At 43.1% G+C, this 17,528-nt stretch overlaps 1 protein-coding gene across 1 annotated transcript in view; it reads left to right on the forward strand.

Moving 5' to 3' along the window:
* GSG1L2 (GSG1 like 2) overlaps nt 1–17,528 on the forward strand; it is a 65,254-nt gene that overhangs the window by 34,183 nt on the left and 13,543 nt on the right. Inside the window, exon 4 of the mRNA XM_077834033.1 lies at nt 16,354–16,465. Coding sequence (XP_077690159.1) covers nt 16,354–16,465 — 112 coding nt within the window. The remainder of the gene's footprint in view (nt 1–16,353; nt 16,466–17,528) is intronic.

Below are 17,528 nucleotides of genomic sequence, written 5' to 3' on the forward strand. Positions count from 1 at the left end.
CCAGTGGGATAAAGGTTACAAGAAATGTCTCTTACTCTTCCTTTCTCCGGAGCTCCCAGAGAGCAGCACAAGAAGGAGTGAGAGGATCCTGAATGCAGTTGTATGAGGATGTCTGCTATCAAGAAACCACCTGTAGAAAGTTAAAAATCTAGAGCTCCACTGTGGTCTCCATTCCGTACACTGTCCCCTTGCAGATCCTTTGTTTAACACTCAGGGCTTGTCTTCATGTACAGTGCTACAGTTGCACTGGTGAAGCTGTACTGCTGTACCATGTTAGTGAAGATGCTACTTTGCTGACCGGAGAGGCAGTAGCTATGTCAATGAGAGAAACTCTTCCGTCAACATAGCACTATCTACATGGGAGGTTAGGTCAGTTGCTCAGGGCTGTAGATTTTTCACAACATAGTTCTATAGGTCTGTAGTGTAGAGCTGGCCTCAGCCTCCCTGTCCCTCCTGCCACACTCTTTGCTTATTGCCAACCCTTGTTATGTTGTGTCTAATCTGGATTGTGGCAGTTTGGGGTAGGGATCTCTTACAGTATACTCACATTTATCTGAGTGGCCTGGAGCCATCCAAAATGTTCAGATAACCGAGCAGTTGGATAAACAGAAGTGCTATTTTGAGCTTCAGTTTCACTGATATACAAATATGGGGAACAAAGGCAGTAATGCTGAAGTTTGTGTAATATTTTGCAGTTTATTAAAGAGTAAAAAAAAAAACCACTGAGTTTATTAAAACACCAAAATTGCATTAAAACCACAGTGGACATAATTTAATTCTGAATGATGTAGCTCTTACTATACAATTTCTGCTTTAGATTCAATACAGATCTTTTTCTTTTCAATAGTGTCCTGCCAAGTTGCCGTTGCTGCTGAAATGGGCTTAGGTATTGGTATCAGCAGGTAACCACTCAGAACTGCTACACAAATACAAAGCCATTGATTAGCACTAACAGGCACTAAGAGGTAATTGAGAAGTTATTGGTGTGTGATTAACATAAGGCCTACATGAAAGACAGCCTGTGGAATCAGATAACAAGGAATTTGGATAACTGGAATTATGCTGTATATTTTGTCAGGAAAAACCTGTCTGAATAAATGAATAAGTCATTAGGCAGGTTCCTGGCAGTGACTACATAGTGTGGGTTGCACCACTGTAAAATGTGGTCTGAGCTCCCTGGTTTTTCTCTAAAATTAGGTGGTCATTTGGTGGCAAGTTTCATGCAGGGTTCACTTTTATGCCCTTTTGTGTGTAATCCTTCTGCCCATCAGAGTTGGCAACAACAAGGGCTGCGTTCAGTACATACCATCCCCCTGGGTACCTCTAAGAGGCAGTACTTCCCCCCTCGCAAGCACAGAGTCTGAGTGTAGCAAAAGCCTTTTAATAATGGAGAGAAACAATGCAGCATTATGTTGGGGAAACACCACAAACAGGATTCATAACACCAACCATGAGCAAAAGACCCACCCCCAAGTAAGTTTGGCAGTATCCTTTTCCCCTCAGGGTCTTAAGTCCAGCAACCCAATAGTCACACACACACACACACACACTCACTCTCTCTCTCTCTCTCTCTCTCCTTGGTCAGTGAAGCCCCGCAGAGTTCAGAAGTTCATCTGCAGAGTTTACCTCCCAGCCTGGGTGGAAGTGGAGAGAGGTATGGGGGTGCGGTGTGTGTGTGTATCTCACATGCGCCACTGCTCGGATCCACAGCCAAGTGCCACACCTCTCTGTGGGGTCCTGCTGCAGTCTTCACCACCAGCTACACCTCTCCACCAGCCATCCACTCACCAACTTGTCTTCAGGTACATACCCCTCCCCTACTTATCACAGGTCTCAGTGATTTTTAGCTGGTAGTAGGGGAGCCTCAGTACCAGTGCACCATTAGACCAAGGTATCAGTGATTTCAGCTCTGCAGCAAGTAACAAGACTCCTAAATAGAGCCAAAACTAGCTCTGCTAGTAGAAAGAGAGAGGAGGAGTCAAAGTAGTATTTAAGACCCTCAGAAGGGACCCACACTACTAGATACACATACCTGTCCCCAGCCTCTCTCAATTCAGTATGTTTTTTGGAACTCATGTCCCTTGCCTACTGAGTGCTACTTAGTTGAGGGCAAGTCCCTCCGTCATAAAATGCCAAGTACAGTTCTAATATCCTTGATTCACATAACCAGGGTAACAACACTTTATTACTCCTGCCCCAATAACAAAGAGACTGGGGATCCCACAGCAGCCAAAGTGACCATTTGGGCAAGCAGTCCATCATGCTGGGCAGGGTGGGTGTGCCCATGCAAAGGAGATTAGCCCCTGAAGTCCTTTTCCACAGCTCACCACCGGATGTCAGGGTAGAGCTCATTCTGACTCTGCTTACATGTGTGTAGTTTTTCTTTGATTTTCTCCTCATGAGTTTTAATGGGAGGTCCTTCCATTTGAACTCTAGCTGAAATGTGTCAACAACAGCTATCTATCACAACAAATTGCTCTTGGCACAAAAGGTGGCCCAGAGGTGATCCTGAGTACAGCAAGTGCAGTGGGGGAGGGTTATTTAAAAAAAGTTGACTGTAGGGTCATTTTTGCCATTAGTTAACTGACAGTTTAGGCTTTATACCACAAACCCAGTTGAGAGCTGCGTGAACATAACATCTCTGGCAGGAGCTGCACTCTTATGCCAGATTTTATTTTACAGAGAAAGGCTTAACTTCAACTGATGGCATGTGGAGGGTCACACAGAGCTGCTGACAGAGAATATTTATCCCTCTTGAGCTGCACTTTGACTCCCAGCAGACCTGCCTTTCTGATATCATAAACCTTCCAGTTCTCCAGCATGCTGCAGGAAAAGCAGGGAGATAATACAAATAAACAAAAACTTCAGCATAAAGAAGCAAAGGATTTTAAAAATAGTTGAATGCTTGAATTTAATAATGAGTTGAGATTGATAATCTTTGATTGAATAATTGCATTTCGGCCTCTTATTTGACAAAGATTAATACAACACTATACAGAAAGAATAGATACATTACTCTCCCCATCCTTGGTGTAAGACAAAGAGCTGGCCTGTGTGTGTGTCTCTCCTCTGTAACTGGTGGGGTGCTAGCAGTCTGCATTCCCCAACCCATTTCCACACCCTCTGTCTTTTTATCAGGGATTAGACAAACAAATTCCGTTTTGGAGGGGAAATTGCTTTTCAGTGAGTAATTTCACTTTGTGTTCTGTTTTGGATGTTTTCATTTCACCTAATTACTTATGGAATTTCGTTTATGGTAGCTGTAGGTTACATGACGGATAAGATAAAGGGAATTCTAATCCAGTCTTTATTACTGAAAGCTGTGACTATTGGCAGTTCTTAATCAGTTAAAAATCATCTTTCAATGGATCCTTATTTCATCCATTACAGATAACGTCTTCACTAACAAGTACCTCTTATCACAGAACATAATTACATCATAGGCACCCCTTTTCAATCACCAAGTCCTGTTACACCATACTTCTGCAGACATTTTTTATTAGTTTGAGGGGTCTTTTCCCTCAACATCTATATTCCCACAGACTTGGAGGGATGAGCATTAATGAGGTAAAACACAATACTCAGTCACATGAATTTCCTGAATACAGGTTGCTCAAAGGTTGAGAGCCAACAGTCTGTGCCTTGGAATTGCTAATATCATAAAGATTCTGGAAGAATAGTTAATATGCAGAAGAATTCAGTATACAGCAAAAAGAGGACTAAAAAAGGCTAATCTTTACTAACAGGTACTAACACATGTATTCTCTCTGAAGGTAAAATTCTAAATCCGGTGGTGTGTAAGAAGACTGCAGAACGCTAAAGGGTATTCTGGTGAAGCAGCAGCTATACCATGGTTAGGAGTAGAGAGCTTATTTTACCTCTGTATTTGGAACTGGTGCAAATGCTGCTGGAATATTATGTCCAGTTCTAGTGCCTACATTCCAAGAAGTATGTTGATAATTTGGAGAGGGCTCAGAGAAGAGCCATAAGAATGATTAAGGGTATAGATGCCTTTATAGTGACAGACAAACAGAAAGTTAAGAGGTGACTTGATTCCAGTTTGTAAGTACCTACATGGGGAAAAAATATTTAACAAGGGGCTATTTAATCTGTCAGAGACACATAAAACATTATCCAATGGCTGGAAGCAGAAGCTAGACAAATTGAGATTGGAATAAGGCATACATTTTTAATGATGAAAATAATTAATTCATGGAACAATTTACCAGTGGTCATAGTTGATTCTCCATCACTGTCACTGTTTAAATCAATATTGGATGTTTTCCTAAAAGATATGCTTCAGGAATTGTTTTGGGGAAATTCTCTGGCCTGTGCTGTAAAGGAAGTGAGACTAGATGGTCACAATGACCCCTTCTGGTCTTAGAACGTACAAATATATGGTTAAGGGTTTTCTGGTGGAGCAGTAGCTGCACCATAGTCAAGTGTATACTGGTGGAGTAGTAGCTTTCCCATAGTTAAGGATATTCTGGTAGACCAGTAGTTGTATGCTAGTTACAGACACCATTGTGGAGCAGTACTCACACCATGCTTAAGGATAGTTTGGTGCCTCAGTAGCTGTGCCATTGTAAAGGGTGTTTCTTGTGGAGCAATATCTGTACCACAGTTAACACTATTCTAGTGGAGCTGTACCTTTGCCATAGTTAAGTGTATTGTAGCGGAGATTACCTGCAATACTCTAAAGAGTTTTCTGGTGGTAGCTTTGCCATAGTTAAGGATATTTGTGTGGAGCAGTAGCTGTGCTACGGTTAGGGGTATTCACAGAGAGTGGTACTTTCACCATAGTTAAGGGTATTCTGGTATAGCAGTAGCTGCAACCTAGGTAAGCATATTGTGGTGGAGTGGCAGCTTACCACAGTTAAGGTTGTTCTGGTAGAGCGGCACCTGAGCCGTAACTAAGGGTGTTCTGGTGGAGTGATAGCTGTACCACTGGTAAAGGTATTCTTGTGGAGTGGTAGCTATGCCACAATTAAGGGTAGATACTTACATACATTTACAGTGAAAACAAGTAAACGTTTATTTAACAAAGTACAGAAATTCGAATGATAGCAAGTACAAGAGTATTGGAAACAAATGGTTACATATCAAATAAAATCATAACATTCATTCTATGGCACAGTCTTATTTAACTAGATACTTTTCTGTCTCATAGAGCCTAGCCTCATAGCTGTGATCTTTTGTTCATGAGACAAACTTGCTGTCAGCTTGCCTCCTAGATGAAAGATTCAGGGTGTCTGTTTGCATGCCCAGGTATATCAGAACAATCCATTGTCCTATTAAGAAACAGGATCCCTCCTTCTGGTTGTTTCTTCCTGTGGCTTTCCTCTGTTGTCAACATTGCAATCTCCTGATTAGCCTCAGGCTCAGGATGCCAATGGATGTGTATGATGAATGGACAGTGCCCATTACACAATGACCAGGCAGGGTCTGTTACCACCTGCCTGAAAGGAACATTCCTGAAATACGTCATCTCCTGGTTACCTGCCTTAAAAACATAAATTTCAATATGGACCCATAACTCCTTAAATAAGAACATAAGAACAGCCATACTGAGTCAGACCTAGGGTGACCAGATGTCCCAATTTTATAGGGACAGTCCTGATTTTGGGGTCTTTTTCTTATGTAGGCTTCTATTACCCCCCACCCGTCTCAATTTTTCACATTTGCTGCCTTGTCACCCTAGTCAGACCAAAGGTCCATCTAGCCCAGTATCCTGTCTTCCAACTGTGGCCAATGCCAGGTGCCCCAGAGGGAATGAACAGAACAGGTAATCATTAAGTGATCCATTTCCTGTCGCTCATTCAGAGCTTCTGGTAAATACAGGCTAGGGACCCCATCCCCGCCCATCCTGGCTAATAGCCATTGATGGACCTATTCTCCATGACTTTATCTAGTTCCTTTTTGAACTCTGTTATAGTCTTGGCCTTCACAACATCCTCTGGCAAAGAGTTCCACAACTGACTGAGCGTTGTGTGAAGAAATACTTCCTTTTGTTTGTTTTAAACCTGCTGCCTATTAATTTCATTCGGTGACCCATAATCCTTGTGTTATGAGGAGTAAACACCACTTCCTTATTTACTTTCTCCACACCTGTCATGATTTTATAGATCTCTGTCATATCTCACTTAGCCATCTCTTTTCCAAGCTGAAAAGTCCCAGTCCTATTTTCTCCTCATATGAAAGCTGTTCCATACCCCTAATAATTTTTTTGCTCTTTTCTGAACCTTTTCCAATATGTCTTTTTTGAGATGAGGTGACCAAATCTGCATGCAGTATTCAAAATGTGGGCATACCCTTGTGTGACAGGGTTGGGACTCACCACCGCAGTGCCTCCTGCTGTTCACTTGGGGAATTAGCTCAGTTCATGCAGAGCACCCTCTGCTGGTGGTGTCCCGTCTGTCTCCCACCCTAGATTGGTGTCTCAACCCGCGTTGCTCCCAGCTTGCGGTGTCCTTTTCAGGACGCTGCCCTCCAGCAGTGCCCACTGCTCCGGTCCCACCCCCTTCCAAAGGTTTGGTGTTATCAGCAGTCCTTCTCTTCACCCCAGTCACAATGGCCAACCAAACCCCAAAGTCTAACCTCTTTTGGCAGGAGTCTGGTGCAGATCGTGATGGCCACTCCTGACAGCCAGGTGGAAGTGCAAGGGGCAGGGGACCCAGACAATATGATATTTTCTGTTTTATCTGTCCCGTTTTTAATTATTCCCAACATTTTGTTTGCTTTTTTTACTGCCGCTGCACATTGAGCGGATGTTTTCAGAGGGGGAAAGGAGTCCAGGACAGCTGGCTGTATTTTAAAGAAGCCTTATTGAGGGTGCAGGAACAAACCATCCCCACGTGTAGAAAGAATAGCAAATATGGCAGGCGACCAGCTTGGCTTAACAGAGAAACCTTTGGTGAGCTTAAACACAAAAAGGAAGCTTACAAGAAGTGGAAACTTGGACAGATGACTAGGGAGGAGTATAAAAATATAGCTTGAGCATGCAGGGATGTAATCAGGAAGGCCAAAGCACAATTGGAGTTGCAGCAAGCAACGGATGTGAAGGGTAACAAGAAGGGTTTCAACAGATATGTTAGCAAGAAGAAGATAATGGAAAGTGTGGGACCCTTACTGAATGCGGGGGGCAACCTAGTGACAGATGATGTGGAAAAAGCTTAAGTACTCAATGCTTTTTTTGCCTCTGTCTTCACAGACAAGGTCAGCTCCCAGAGTGCTGCACTGGGCAGCACAGTATGGGGAGGAGGTGAGCAGCCTTCAGTGGTGAAAGAACAGGTTAAGGACTATTTAGAAAAGCTGGACATGCACAAGTCCATGGGGCTGGATGCAATCCATCCGAGGGTGCTGAGGGAGTTGGCTGATGTGATTGCAAAGCCATTGGCCATTATCTTTGAAAACTTGTGATGATCGGGGAGGTCCCAGACAATTGGAAAAAGGCAAATATAGTGCCCATCTTTAAACAAGGGAAGAAGAAGAATCCAGGGAACTACAGACCAGTCAGCCTCATCTCTGTCCCTGGAAAAATCATGGAGCAGGTCCTCAAGGAATCCATTTTGAAGCACTTGGAGGAGAGGAAGGTGATGAAGACCAGTCAACATAGATTCACCAAGGGCAAGTCATGCCTGACCAACCTGATTGCCTTCTATGATGAGATAACTGGCTCTGTGGGTATGGAAAAAGTGGTGGACATGATATATCTTGACTCTAGCAAAGCTTTTGGTACAGTCTCCCACAGTATTCTTGCCAGCAAGTTAAAAAAGTATGGATTAGATGAATGGACTATAAGGTGGATAGAAAGCTGGCTAGATCATCGGACTCAATGGGCAGAGATCAACGGCTCGATGTCTAGTTGGCAGCCAGTATCAAGAGGAGTGCCCCTCTGTTCATGCTTCAGGGAGAGAGAGGAGGTGGGTCATAAAAGGAGTAAGCCGCTGAATTTACAAGTATGGCTTTCGGGGAGTGGCTAAGGCAGTACATAATTTTAAGCATCCCATGAATATGATTAATAATACAATTAATATGAATAACACCCCTATAACATGCGTAATATGACCAAGAAGCGAATGAGTGTCCATTAGGCCTGTCTGAAGGGCTCAGGCTACATCAGTCCAAGTACAAATAGCAGGCAGTTCAGTAGCTAGTTGGAAGGCATTCATTCTTTGAAGGGCCTGGGCTACCAAGACCTGCATTCAGCGTAGCTTGGCCTGGAGCTGCCTGAGCAACTGTGTCAAATGTCAAACTGTGTCAGACTAGGGACCGAATGGTTAGGCAGCAGTTCTGCAGAAAAGGACCAAGGGGTTACAGTGGACGAGAAGCTGGATATGAGTCAACAGTGTGCCCTTGTTGACAAGAAGGCTAACGGGCATTTTGGGCTGTATAAGTACGGGCATTATCAGCAGATAGAGGGACGTGATCGTTCCCCTCTATTCGACACTGGTGAAGCCTCATCTGGAGTACTGTGTCCAGTTTTGGGCCCCACACTACAAGAAGGATGTGGATAAATTGGAGAGAGTCCAGCAGAGGGCAACAAAAATGATTAGGGGACTGGAATACATGACTTATGAGGAGAGGCTGAGGGAACTGGGATTGTTCAGTCTGCGAAAGAGATGAATTAGAGGGGATTTGATAGCTGCTTTCAACTACCTGAAAGGGGGTTCCAAAGAGGATGGATCTAGACTGTTCTCAGTTGTAGCAGAGGACAGAACAAGGAGTAATGGTCTCAAGTTGCAGTGGGGGAGGTTTAGGTTGGATATTAGGAAAAACCTTTTCACTAGGAGGGTGGTGAAGCACTGGCATTTGTTACCTAGGGAGGTGGTGGAATCTCCTTCCTTAAAGGTTTTTAAGGTCAGGCTTGACAAAGTCCTGGCTGGGATGATTTAGCTGGTGATTGGTCCTGCTTTGAGCAGGGGGTTGGACTAGATGACCTCCTGAGGTTCCTTCCAACCCTGATATTCTATGATTCTATGATTCTATTAAATGATTCCAGTTTATCCAGGTGGGTTCCGGTACCACTATTGTTCAATTAATGGGTGTTGATGGGCATCCGATCACATAAAGCTCTATACATTTCAGGATTAGTATACTTAATAATAGGAAAATAGCCATAATTTACAGTAACATTGTCAGCCCTGACCACTGTAATATAGTTCAACATCCGGGCCACCACCGGAAGCACTGCTTCTTCTCCTTTGACAGGTTTAAAATCCTGTAACACCATTCTGGCAGTTGCAGCGAGCTGCCCCTACAGTGTTCATGTGCTTTGTCCATATCATGAGGCCATTGAATATTCACAGAGAAACAGGGTATTGTCCAAACCAGCTTGACCACTTGGTATGGAATTGGGTAATGCACTGGTTCGATTGGGGATTGGTCCTGCTTTGAGCAGGAGGTTGGACTAGATGACCTCCTGAGGTCCCTTCCAACGCTGATATTCTATGATTCTATGATTGTCCACCGCAATGAATTCCACAGATCGATTCATGCACCAAAGTCCCAATGGCAGCACGTAGATGTGTGCAATTGTGCCAGATGCTGGTGCACATGTACTCCCAAGTGTTATATTACAGAATTGTGTACACTTCCAGCAGAACACTTCATACCCCATATACATTACACTCAATCGTCTACCCCTGCACAGGCCATTGGGTCTGCTCCTTCACAGCCATCGGGAAGGGGCACATTTAAACATTTTCTTTGGACAAACAATTACTTAACTGAATTATTGTTCATTTTACACCATTCCATTCTTCCTATTTATTCCCCAGTGGTTCCCAGTGAGCTCCTCCCTTTCTTATTATTCCCATAGGGCTCATGGGGACCACCTTAGTCGCCACCTTATTTCAAGGTACCACTGCAACTATTACTTAGGTGCTAGCCCCCCTAGTTGGGCATTTTGCATTTTTATACACACCTTCTTTCCCCCTTCCCAAGTTAGATTTTAAAGCCATACGTCCACCCATGTTACAAGGTTCCCTGTTCATTGAGTTAACTGCAGGTTCACCTTTTCCATCCTTTTTCATTCCATTGCAATTGCAGATAGTTGCTGTGTTAGTAGTTCATTGATTTGTTGTTGAAGTTTTACATTTTGGCTTATTAATTACGTAGTTATCCAACGGTCCCCCAGATTTCATACACCCACCCCGTGGTTCCTACTTCCCATAGATCCCTTCTGCAGTGACAATATCATGTGTATCCCCTCATCCACCAATGAAATTGTTGCTTCAACCCTTCTATGTATGTGCTGCAGCTGGGGTGTACCTGGTCCACCCACCATTCTCTGGGGTGTACCACCCATTCATGTAATGGACTGAAAGGACACATTGATGAGCTCTGGTTGCAGCTGCTCCCACAGTGGCTCCCACATGTTTGCCCATAAAGAAGTATTTCCAGCTCCAGGCTGTGGCCAGCTTAAATCAGGATCCTTCCATTTTGGCATCCATATTACCTGTAGGGTTACATTCTGCAAAGCAGTTAAATTGTCGTATTCCCAATGTCCCAGGGGAGACTTCATACCCAGTCTGATATATACATAACTTCATGCCTAAGGATTGTCCTCTAGGGAGATACCATTATGATTACCCAGGGTAACACCACACCCCAGTTGTGGAACCCCATAATCCAAACACCCCAGGAGGTCAGAGAGTTATATATTGGGGGGCCCTCCGTGACAAACCACATGTCCAGATGACTGTGTTTCCCACTGTCATTCATCATGACACATCCTAAGGAATACCATGCAATATTTTCTGATAAATTTGATATTATCCACCAGGTTAGGATCCCCCCCCCACCTCCAAATCATACAGCACATACCGACATTGCCAAATTCCCATGGGGGATTAGTAGTAGTTTTCCACAGGTAAATCCTTAAAGTTCTTATCTGCTTCATTACCACCACTTGAGGGGGGGGTGGGGTGGTATAACAATTCACGTGTATATAACAATATAATGTATAACAATAACAATTCCTCCCTTTGCCACTTCACATTGCTGGATTTCGGTATATAATAGCAAGAATAGCAGCAATAATTGTTCTATTTCAGGTCAGGGTGTCCTTATTTTTCCTTTGTGGGTCCACCTGTAAGATGCATGCAACAGAATTTATTTATCCCCATTTTTAACCTCCATTTTGTGCCTTTTTATTTGCACTTGATTTTTTAGTTTGGGTAGACCGTGCTTCCGAGGCAGGTCATACCATGCGTTGACCTTTGCTTTTATATGCGTTAACCCTTCTTGTACAATATCCACCAAAATAACAGTAATAACAAGACAAACACACAACACAATCTTCATCACAGCAGGAGACCCACAGTGCTCTGGGTTACTTTTCCGCTGGTGCCAGCTTGCTTGTAGAGTGTCTGAAAAACAAAAGAAACATTTCCCAGCCCTCTGGGTGGGGACAGATTATTGCCTAAAAATACCTTTTCCTTTTACAAATTTTGCTGACTGCAAGAAAAACAGAAGAATTACTTTTATACTTTTTTTGTTTTGTTCTATAGGCAGTCTAGTGAATTATTCCACTGTTTATTTATGAAATTTATGAGGTTGTGTACCTCAGTTTCCCCTCTTATTTACAGGCTTGACTTGTTTTCCCACCTCCCTTTCCTGGAGGGCCATAATCTGAGTATTCTCGCTTACAGGTAGCTTGTTTGCTGACTAGGTATATTTATTACTTTCAGCTCCTTTGTGCTGCCATTTATGGGCAGTTCTTTCCTACTCCTATCAGCTAGGTAATTTGCATCCCCACAGATGCTTTCTGGCTTGCTTTTGGACCAAAAGCTATTAGCAGCTCAAAGACTCTGTTTTAAAAGGGAAGCAATTAACTTTTACCAGAGTTCTGATTACTTTTCACTTTTAACTTCTGCTTCTAAAACACACAGCCACCTGAAAAAGAAAACACAACCTATTGTGGCTCCTTTTGGAGCCCCAATAGGATTTAATTACATAGCATGGTTTGTTTGCATTTTTTTTTTACGTCTTCTACAATATACACTGCACATGTTGTGGGAAAATGCACACTCCCTTCACATTTCAACTCTACAACATTATATTAGCCACATCAACTTTCACACAAGGTGTAACTGCCTCCCCCCTGCCCACAGAGTTCTCATGCACTTGCATTGGGTTCAGTTCACTCTATTGAGTCCTAGTTTCAGGTTTGCTGGTATTCAGTGAATGGCATGGATACATTTATTTAATCCTTTCTTTTCAGAGGCTTTTTAAGTTTGATCAGTTTCAAGAGTTGTATTTCATTATTTGTCTCCACTATGAATTGGGATCCCCCATTTTAAGCAATTTCTCTTCATAGCCCAAAGTTATACTCTGGTTTATATCTTTTAACATTTCTCCTTCCTCGTGCCAGTTAATTCCTATTAGTTCTAGAGTGCAATAATTATTTACAATGAAAACCAACAAAATTTGGAGGACGTGCACCATACATCCTTTGATTATACATAAAAATTTCACATTCTTTAGGACTTGCAATAGAATAAGAGATATCTTCCACATATAGAAGGATATTAATATGTCTCAAGGTAAATAAACCTGCAGATTCTAATTTAGGATGAAAACATGTAGCTTGGAGTTTTTTTGGAGTTCTTTTTAGCTAGGCTGGATGGGAGAAAGAGGTTTATACAGATGCAGATTATGACTGAGTCTTGCCTAGGTGATTAACAATACCCTCATTTAAGTTTCAATAGTTGGGGTTGCTTGGCTGATCTGTGGGACCTTAGATACAGTGTCTGACATGATGTGAAACATGTTCTTATTGTCTGCATAGGTGGATCCTATTTTGGGATAAACAGAGATGGGATATGTTTTCTAATTTTTGAGGCTCAGAAGGAATCATTACTTATTAATCATCCAAGTCATATCTGTCCCATATATCCCTTACAAGTGGTGTATCCATAGTTTAGGGTATTCTGGCAGAGCAGTAGCTGTGCCATGGTTCAGGGTATTTTTGGAAATCAGCCAGGAGTAAGGCAGTAAGTGAAAAGTTGCCAATATTCAACATTTTAATGAATGCATCATTTATATAAAATACATTGATATACACAAATTTAAAAATATGACTTGACAAGTGATTGCTCAAAGATCTGAGAATAAAGTGAATATTTGAAATGGAAAGGGGACAGAGTTGATAACCAAGCAAGAGCGTATTCCATATATACAACTAACTTTATAAGAACTTTAAGGTAGCAAAGCAGAAGCCAGTGAGGGCCATTTTTTAAAAAGGTATGAGGTACTGACAGGCCCATACCACCTTGTAGCCAGCAGCCCTGCTGTTAAGGCACTCACCTGCAATGTGGGGGACCAGACTTCAAGTCACTGCTCTTACTGGTTTGGAGCAGAGACTTGTATCTACATCACTAGACTGTCAGGGGAGCAATCTGACTGCTAGGCTGTAGACATTCTGGGATTGGGCTTTCTAAATCTTTCCTGTTGGAGCTGTTCCTCTGTGAACAAACAATTATTCAGTAGATCAGGGACTTGCACTTAGATCTCCCACATCCCACTACTGGGCTATAAAATCAGTCTGCTGCTCACTCCATGACTATTGAAGTGTTTACACAATGTGGAATATCTCCTACAGGTGAGGATAGAAATTCACCCCATAATAGCCCATACATAGGTGGATGGAGATCTGGGTTCAAATCTGGAAGAACAGGAACCTGAACTTAGATTTTCTACATGCCAGCTGAGTGCCCTAACCACAAGGCCAGGATACACACTTGTCTTTTGTGACAGCTATCAGGTCCTAGGTGTACTCTGAGACCATCTATGGGCTCATGCTCTACAGGTGAGATAATTGAAAACCTAGTTTGAGAATCCCACTTCAGGGCCTGTGGGGCTTCACCTTAAGTGAGGGCTCCCAGAAGCTCATTAGCCACGGGCCTAATCACCTACTGTTATTATTGCCCTGGTCAGGGTGAAATTTGCCCCCGTGCAGTGGGCCTGACCATGTCCCTTTGATGGTTGTTTACCAGATACAAACTGGAACTCCTTTCAAAAGTCCAATGTCATCAATCCTCCATTGAGTTCTTCCATCTTTCTCACAAGGCCTATCAAGTGGCAAGTTGCTCTAAGTTTTGCTGTCTCTCCAGCTCAGAATGCTTTGCTCTCTATAGCTGTGGCTAGAGTTAAAGCTCTCTTCAATTGTACCTGCTGGGCAAGGTTTTTACCTGTTAATACAATAACAAGACTGTTTCTGATATTTTAAGTTTTGCATTCCCAAAATTACAATTTTCAGTCAAGATATGCAGAGCTTTTATAAAGCATTCAACATTTTCTCCTGGATCTTGAATTCTCTGGTGGAAGCAGAGAATAAATCACATTTCTCTAAGGTATAAAATATGCATCAACCACAGCCAGAACACTTTCATAGTCATCTTTGTGATTGTCTTCAGTAAAATCAAAGGATTTAAAGATACACTCTTCTTGTTTCCCCATAGCATAAATTAAAGAAGATACCTGTATATCTCCAGTTTCTTTGTGGAGCTTGTTTCCAGTTCAAAATCTTACAGAAGACTGCCCTCAGTCCATCCATTGTGACGGTTTGTCAAAGCTCAAATTCTCTGGGGCGTTGAAGCATGGCATGTTGATAAGATCCTGCAACCTTTGTTGCTTTGTTTCTTCTGTCTGCAACCTTTGTAGGTGGTGTTCTTGCTTCTGTTCTCCTCCGACTCTAGTTTACTTCTGACACTATGTCATGCTCCTGTACGAGATATGGAATGGCTACAGAGCTTGTTTCTGAGCAAGACACATACCACACATGTTCATCCTAAGAGCCTTCAATGAACTGCCTGGTACAGCTGAGATTAGCTTAAATAAGATATTTTACACCGAGTGCCATGAAGTGGCTGAACAGTACACTACAGTTTAGCATTCCATTACAATCATGCACATTCTAGGGAGAGTGGTCGCTTTGGATGAGCTATTACCAGCAGGAGAGTGAGTTTGTGTGTGTGGGGGGGGGGGAGGGTGAGAAAACCTGGATTTGTGCTGGAAATGGCCCAACTTGATGATCACTTTAGATAAGCTATTACCAGCAGGAGAGTGGGGTGGGAGGAGGTATTGTTTCATGGTCTCTGTGTATATAATGTCTTCTGCAGTTTCCACAGTATGCATCCCATGAAGTGAGCTGTAGCTCACGAAAGCTCATGCTCAAATAAATTGGTTAGTCTCTAAGGTGCCACAAGTACTCCTTTTCTTTTTACCTTTAAAATAAGAGTTAAGTGGGGCTGAGGTGGGACATTGACTTTGTGCTCACACCATCCCTTGCAGAATGACCTGGAAATGTTAACCATCATCTTATTTGTCACCATCACCTTCCCCCTCATCATCGGTGGTCATCATTCTGACACCTCTCAGAGGCTATCTCTCTCTCTCTCTCATACACACACCCCCTCTCTCTCTTTACTGTCCATAGGCTGGGATGCAACTTTTATAAAATGTTATGCTGATGCCACTATGTTTGATGCATATTCAGTAGGTTTTCCCCCTTTTCCTTATTTGTATTTCCTCCCCTTACTAACATTGGAGTATCCTTCTCCTATAGGTTAGTACATCAATTATCTCAACTTATTATCATATACGTTATTTCAGTGCCATGGCCCTCTTGTGGTTAGGTATCTGCAGATGTAGCTCATGTACCTGTTATTGTTATGTACACCAATTCATTGCCTTGACACTCTTGTGGTTGGACTTATGTTCCTGTGGTCTGAAATTCCCCTTAAACATTCTAATTTCAGCTCCCCAATACTTGGGGTTTTCCATTGGGCCATTTGTCTGTGCCAAATTTCATAGGCCTCAAGCTTTATGCTAAAACTGCTGAAGCTAATGTCTTACAGGATACAGGCCTATAGGTTCCTTGCATTACAGCTGAATATAATGAAGGCAAGCTAGCCCTATGAGCTACACTACTCTCGATGAATTTCATATAAGGTTTTCAAAGCAGCTTAAAGGAGTAAGGCACTCCACTGCCACTGAAATTCAGTATGGTTTGTACACTTTAACTTCCTTAAATACCTTTTAAATATCCCATCCTCATTCCCCAGTGTACAGCGAAGTTTGCATGGTGCTGTAGAGGTGACCGTAACAACTCAGTCCCTAATAGAAGGGGCTTCCCATGTATGAGTTGCTAGTTTGTGGAGCAGCACAAGCAGGGTGGTGGGTGTTCCATTCTCTTTACAAAGTAAAATATTTTTTCAGCTATTTTTAGACCTTTAAATACTTCACAAAACATTCTCCATATTCAGAAATAATCTCTAATAAAGTGCCAGAAACAGTTTTTGCATGTGTTTATTTTTTAATATATCTTACAAAGTTATATTTTTCTAGGTCTCTTTGGCATGGTCGCACACATGATGTATACAACTGTATTTCAAATGACCGTCAACCTTGGTCCAGAAGACTGGAGACCACAGATTTGGGATTATGGCTGGTCCTATTGGTAATTTTTGCATTAAAATATCTAACTGTTTCATTAACATTTAAATTGCTCTCTCTGCCATCCTTGTCCTCCAGTAACAACTAATGGCTCTGATTTGAGCTTGCCATTGAGGGTGTAATACAACAACCAACTTCTTTATTTGAAATTTCTGTAGTCTTGTCTAATGGTATAAGGTCCCATAGTTCCAGGACAGCTAGTATCAGCACTACCCAGGGCATGCAGGTGCCATGGCTCCCACTCCATCACCCACCCCCTATCCAATCCCCCCTGTTCCCTGTCCCCTGACTGCCCCCTGGGACTCCCTGACCCTTACTCAACACCCCCCCCCCACCCGCCCCCTTACCATCAGGAGCTCGCAGCCCCAGATGGAGCCAGCCACAGTGCCGCGCTGCCCGGCAGGAGTGGTGGGCCAGAGCGTTGGCAGCATGGCGAGCTGAGGCTGCGGGGGAGGTGGGACAAGAGGGGAGGGGCCTGGGGCTAGCCTCCCCGTCTGGGAGCTCAAGGGCCGGGCAGGATGGTTCTGCGGGCCGGATGTGGCCTGCGGGGCATAGTTTGCCCACCTCTGCTATAGAGTCATTTTCATTCTCTGTAGACCAATGGATATTCATTAAAATGGGAACAGCTGCCATAGGAGAGACTGAGACCTACCTCAGAATAGTATGTTGCCCACTAGTTAAGATGCTCTGTTGGATGAGGGATGTGAGTTCAACTCCCTGGTTCGGAATGGGGATTCGAACCTAGTTCACCCACATTCTAGGCAAGTGCAGTAATCACTGGACTGCAGGTTATAAAGACATATCTGCATTTCTGGCCTGGAAAAAGTTTTTCTCGGCTGTCACTAATTAAGTCAAATTTGTGAATAGTTTTGGGTCAACTGAAACTGCTGTGGTAAACCCAGGACAAACAGCTACAAAAGGGGGGGTAGGAATTAGTCCCAGGGGATTAAAAGGCCCCTCCCTATCCACTGAGGAGAGAGAACCACTGGGCAATAAGGTTCAGCTGGAAAAAGGGTTGCTAGGGAACCAATTAGGTTCAGCTGACTCCAACTACTTGGGCCCTTTTC

The sequence above is a fragment of the Eretmochelys imbricata genome, chromosome 14 (assembly GCF_965152235.1).
Source record: "Eretmochelys imbricata isolate rEreImb1 chromosome 14, rEreImb1.hap1, whole genome shotgun sequence".
In the NCBI taxonomy this organism is placed as follows: Eukaryota; Metazoa; Chordata; order Testudines; family Cheloniidae; genus Eretmochelys; species Eretmochelys imbricata.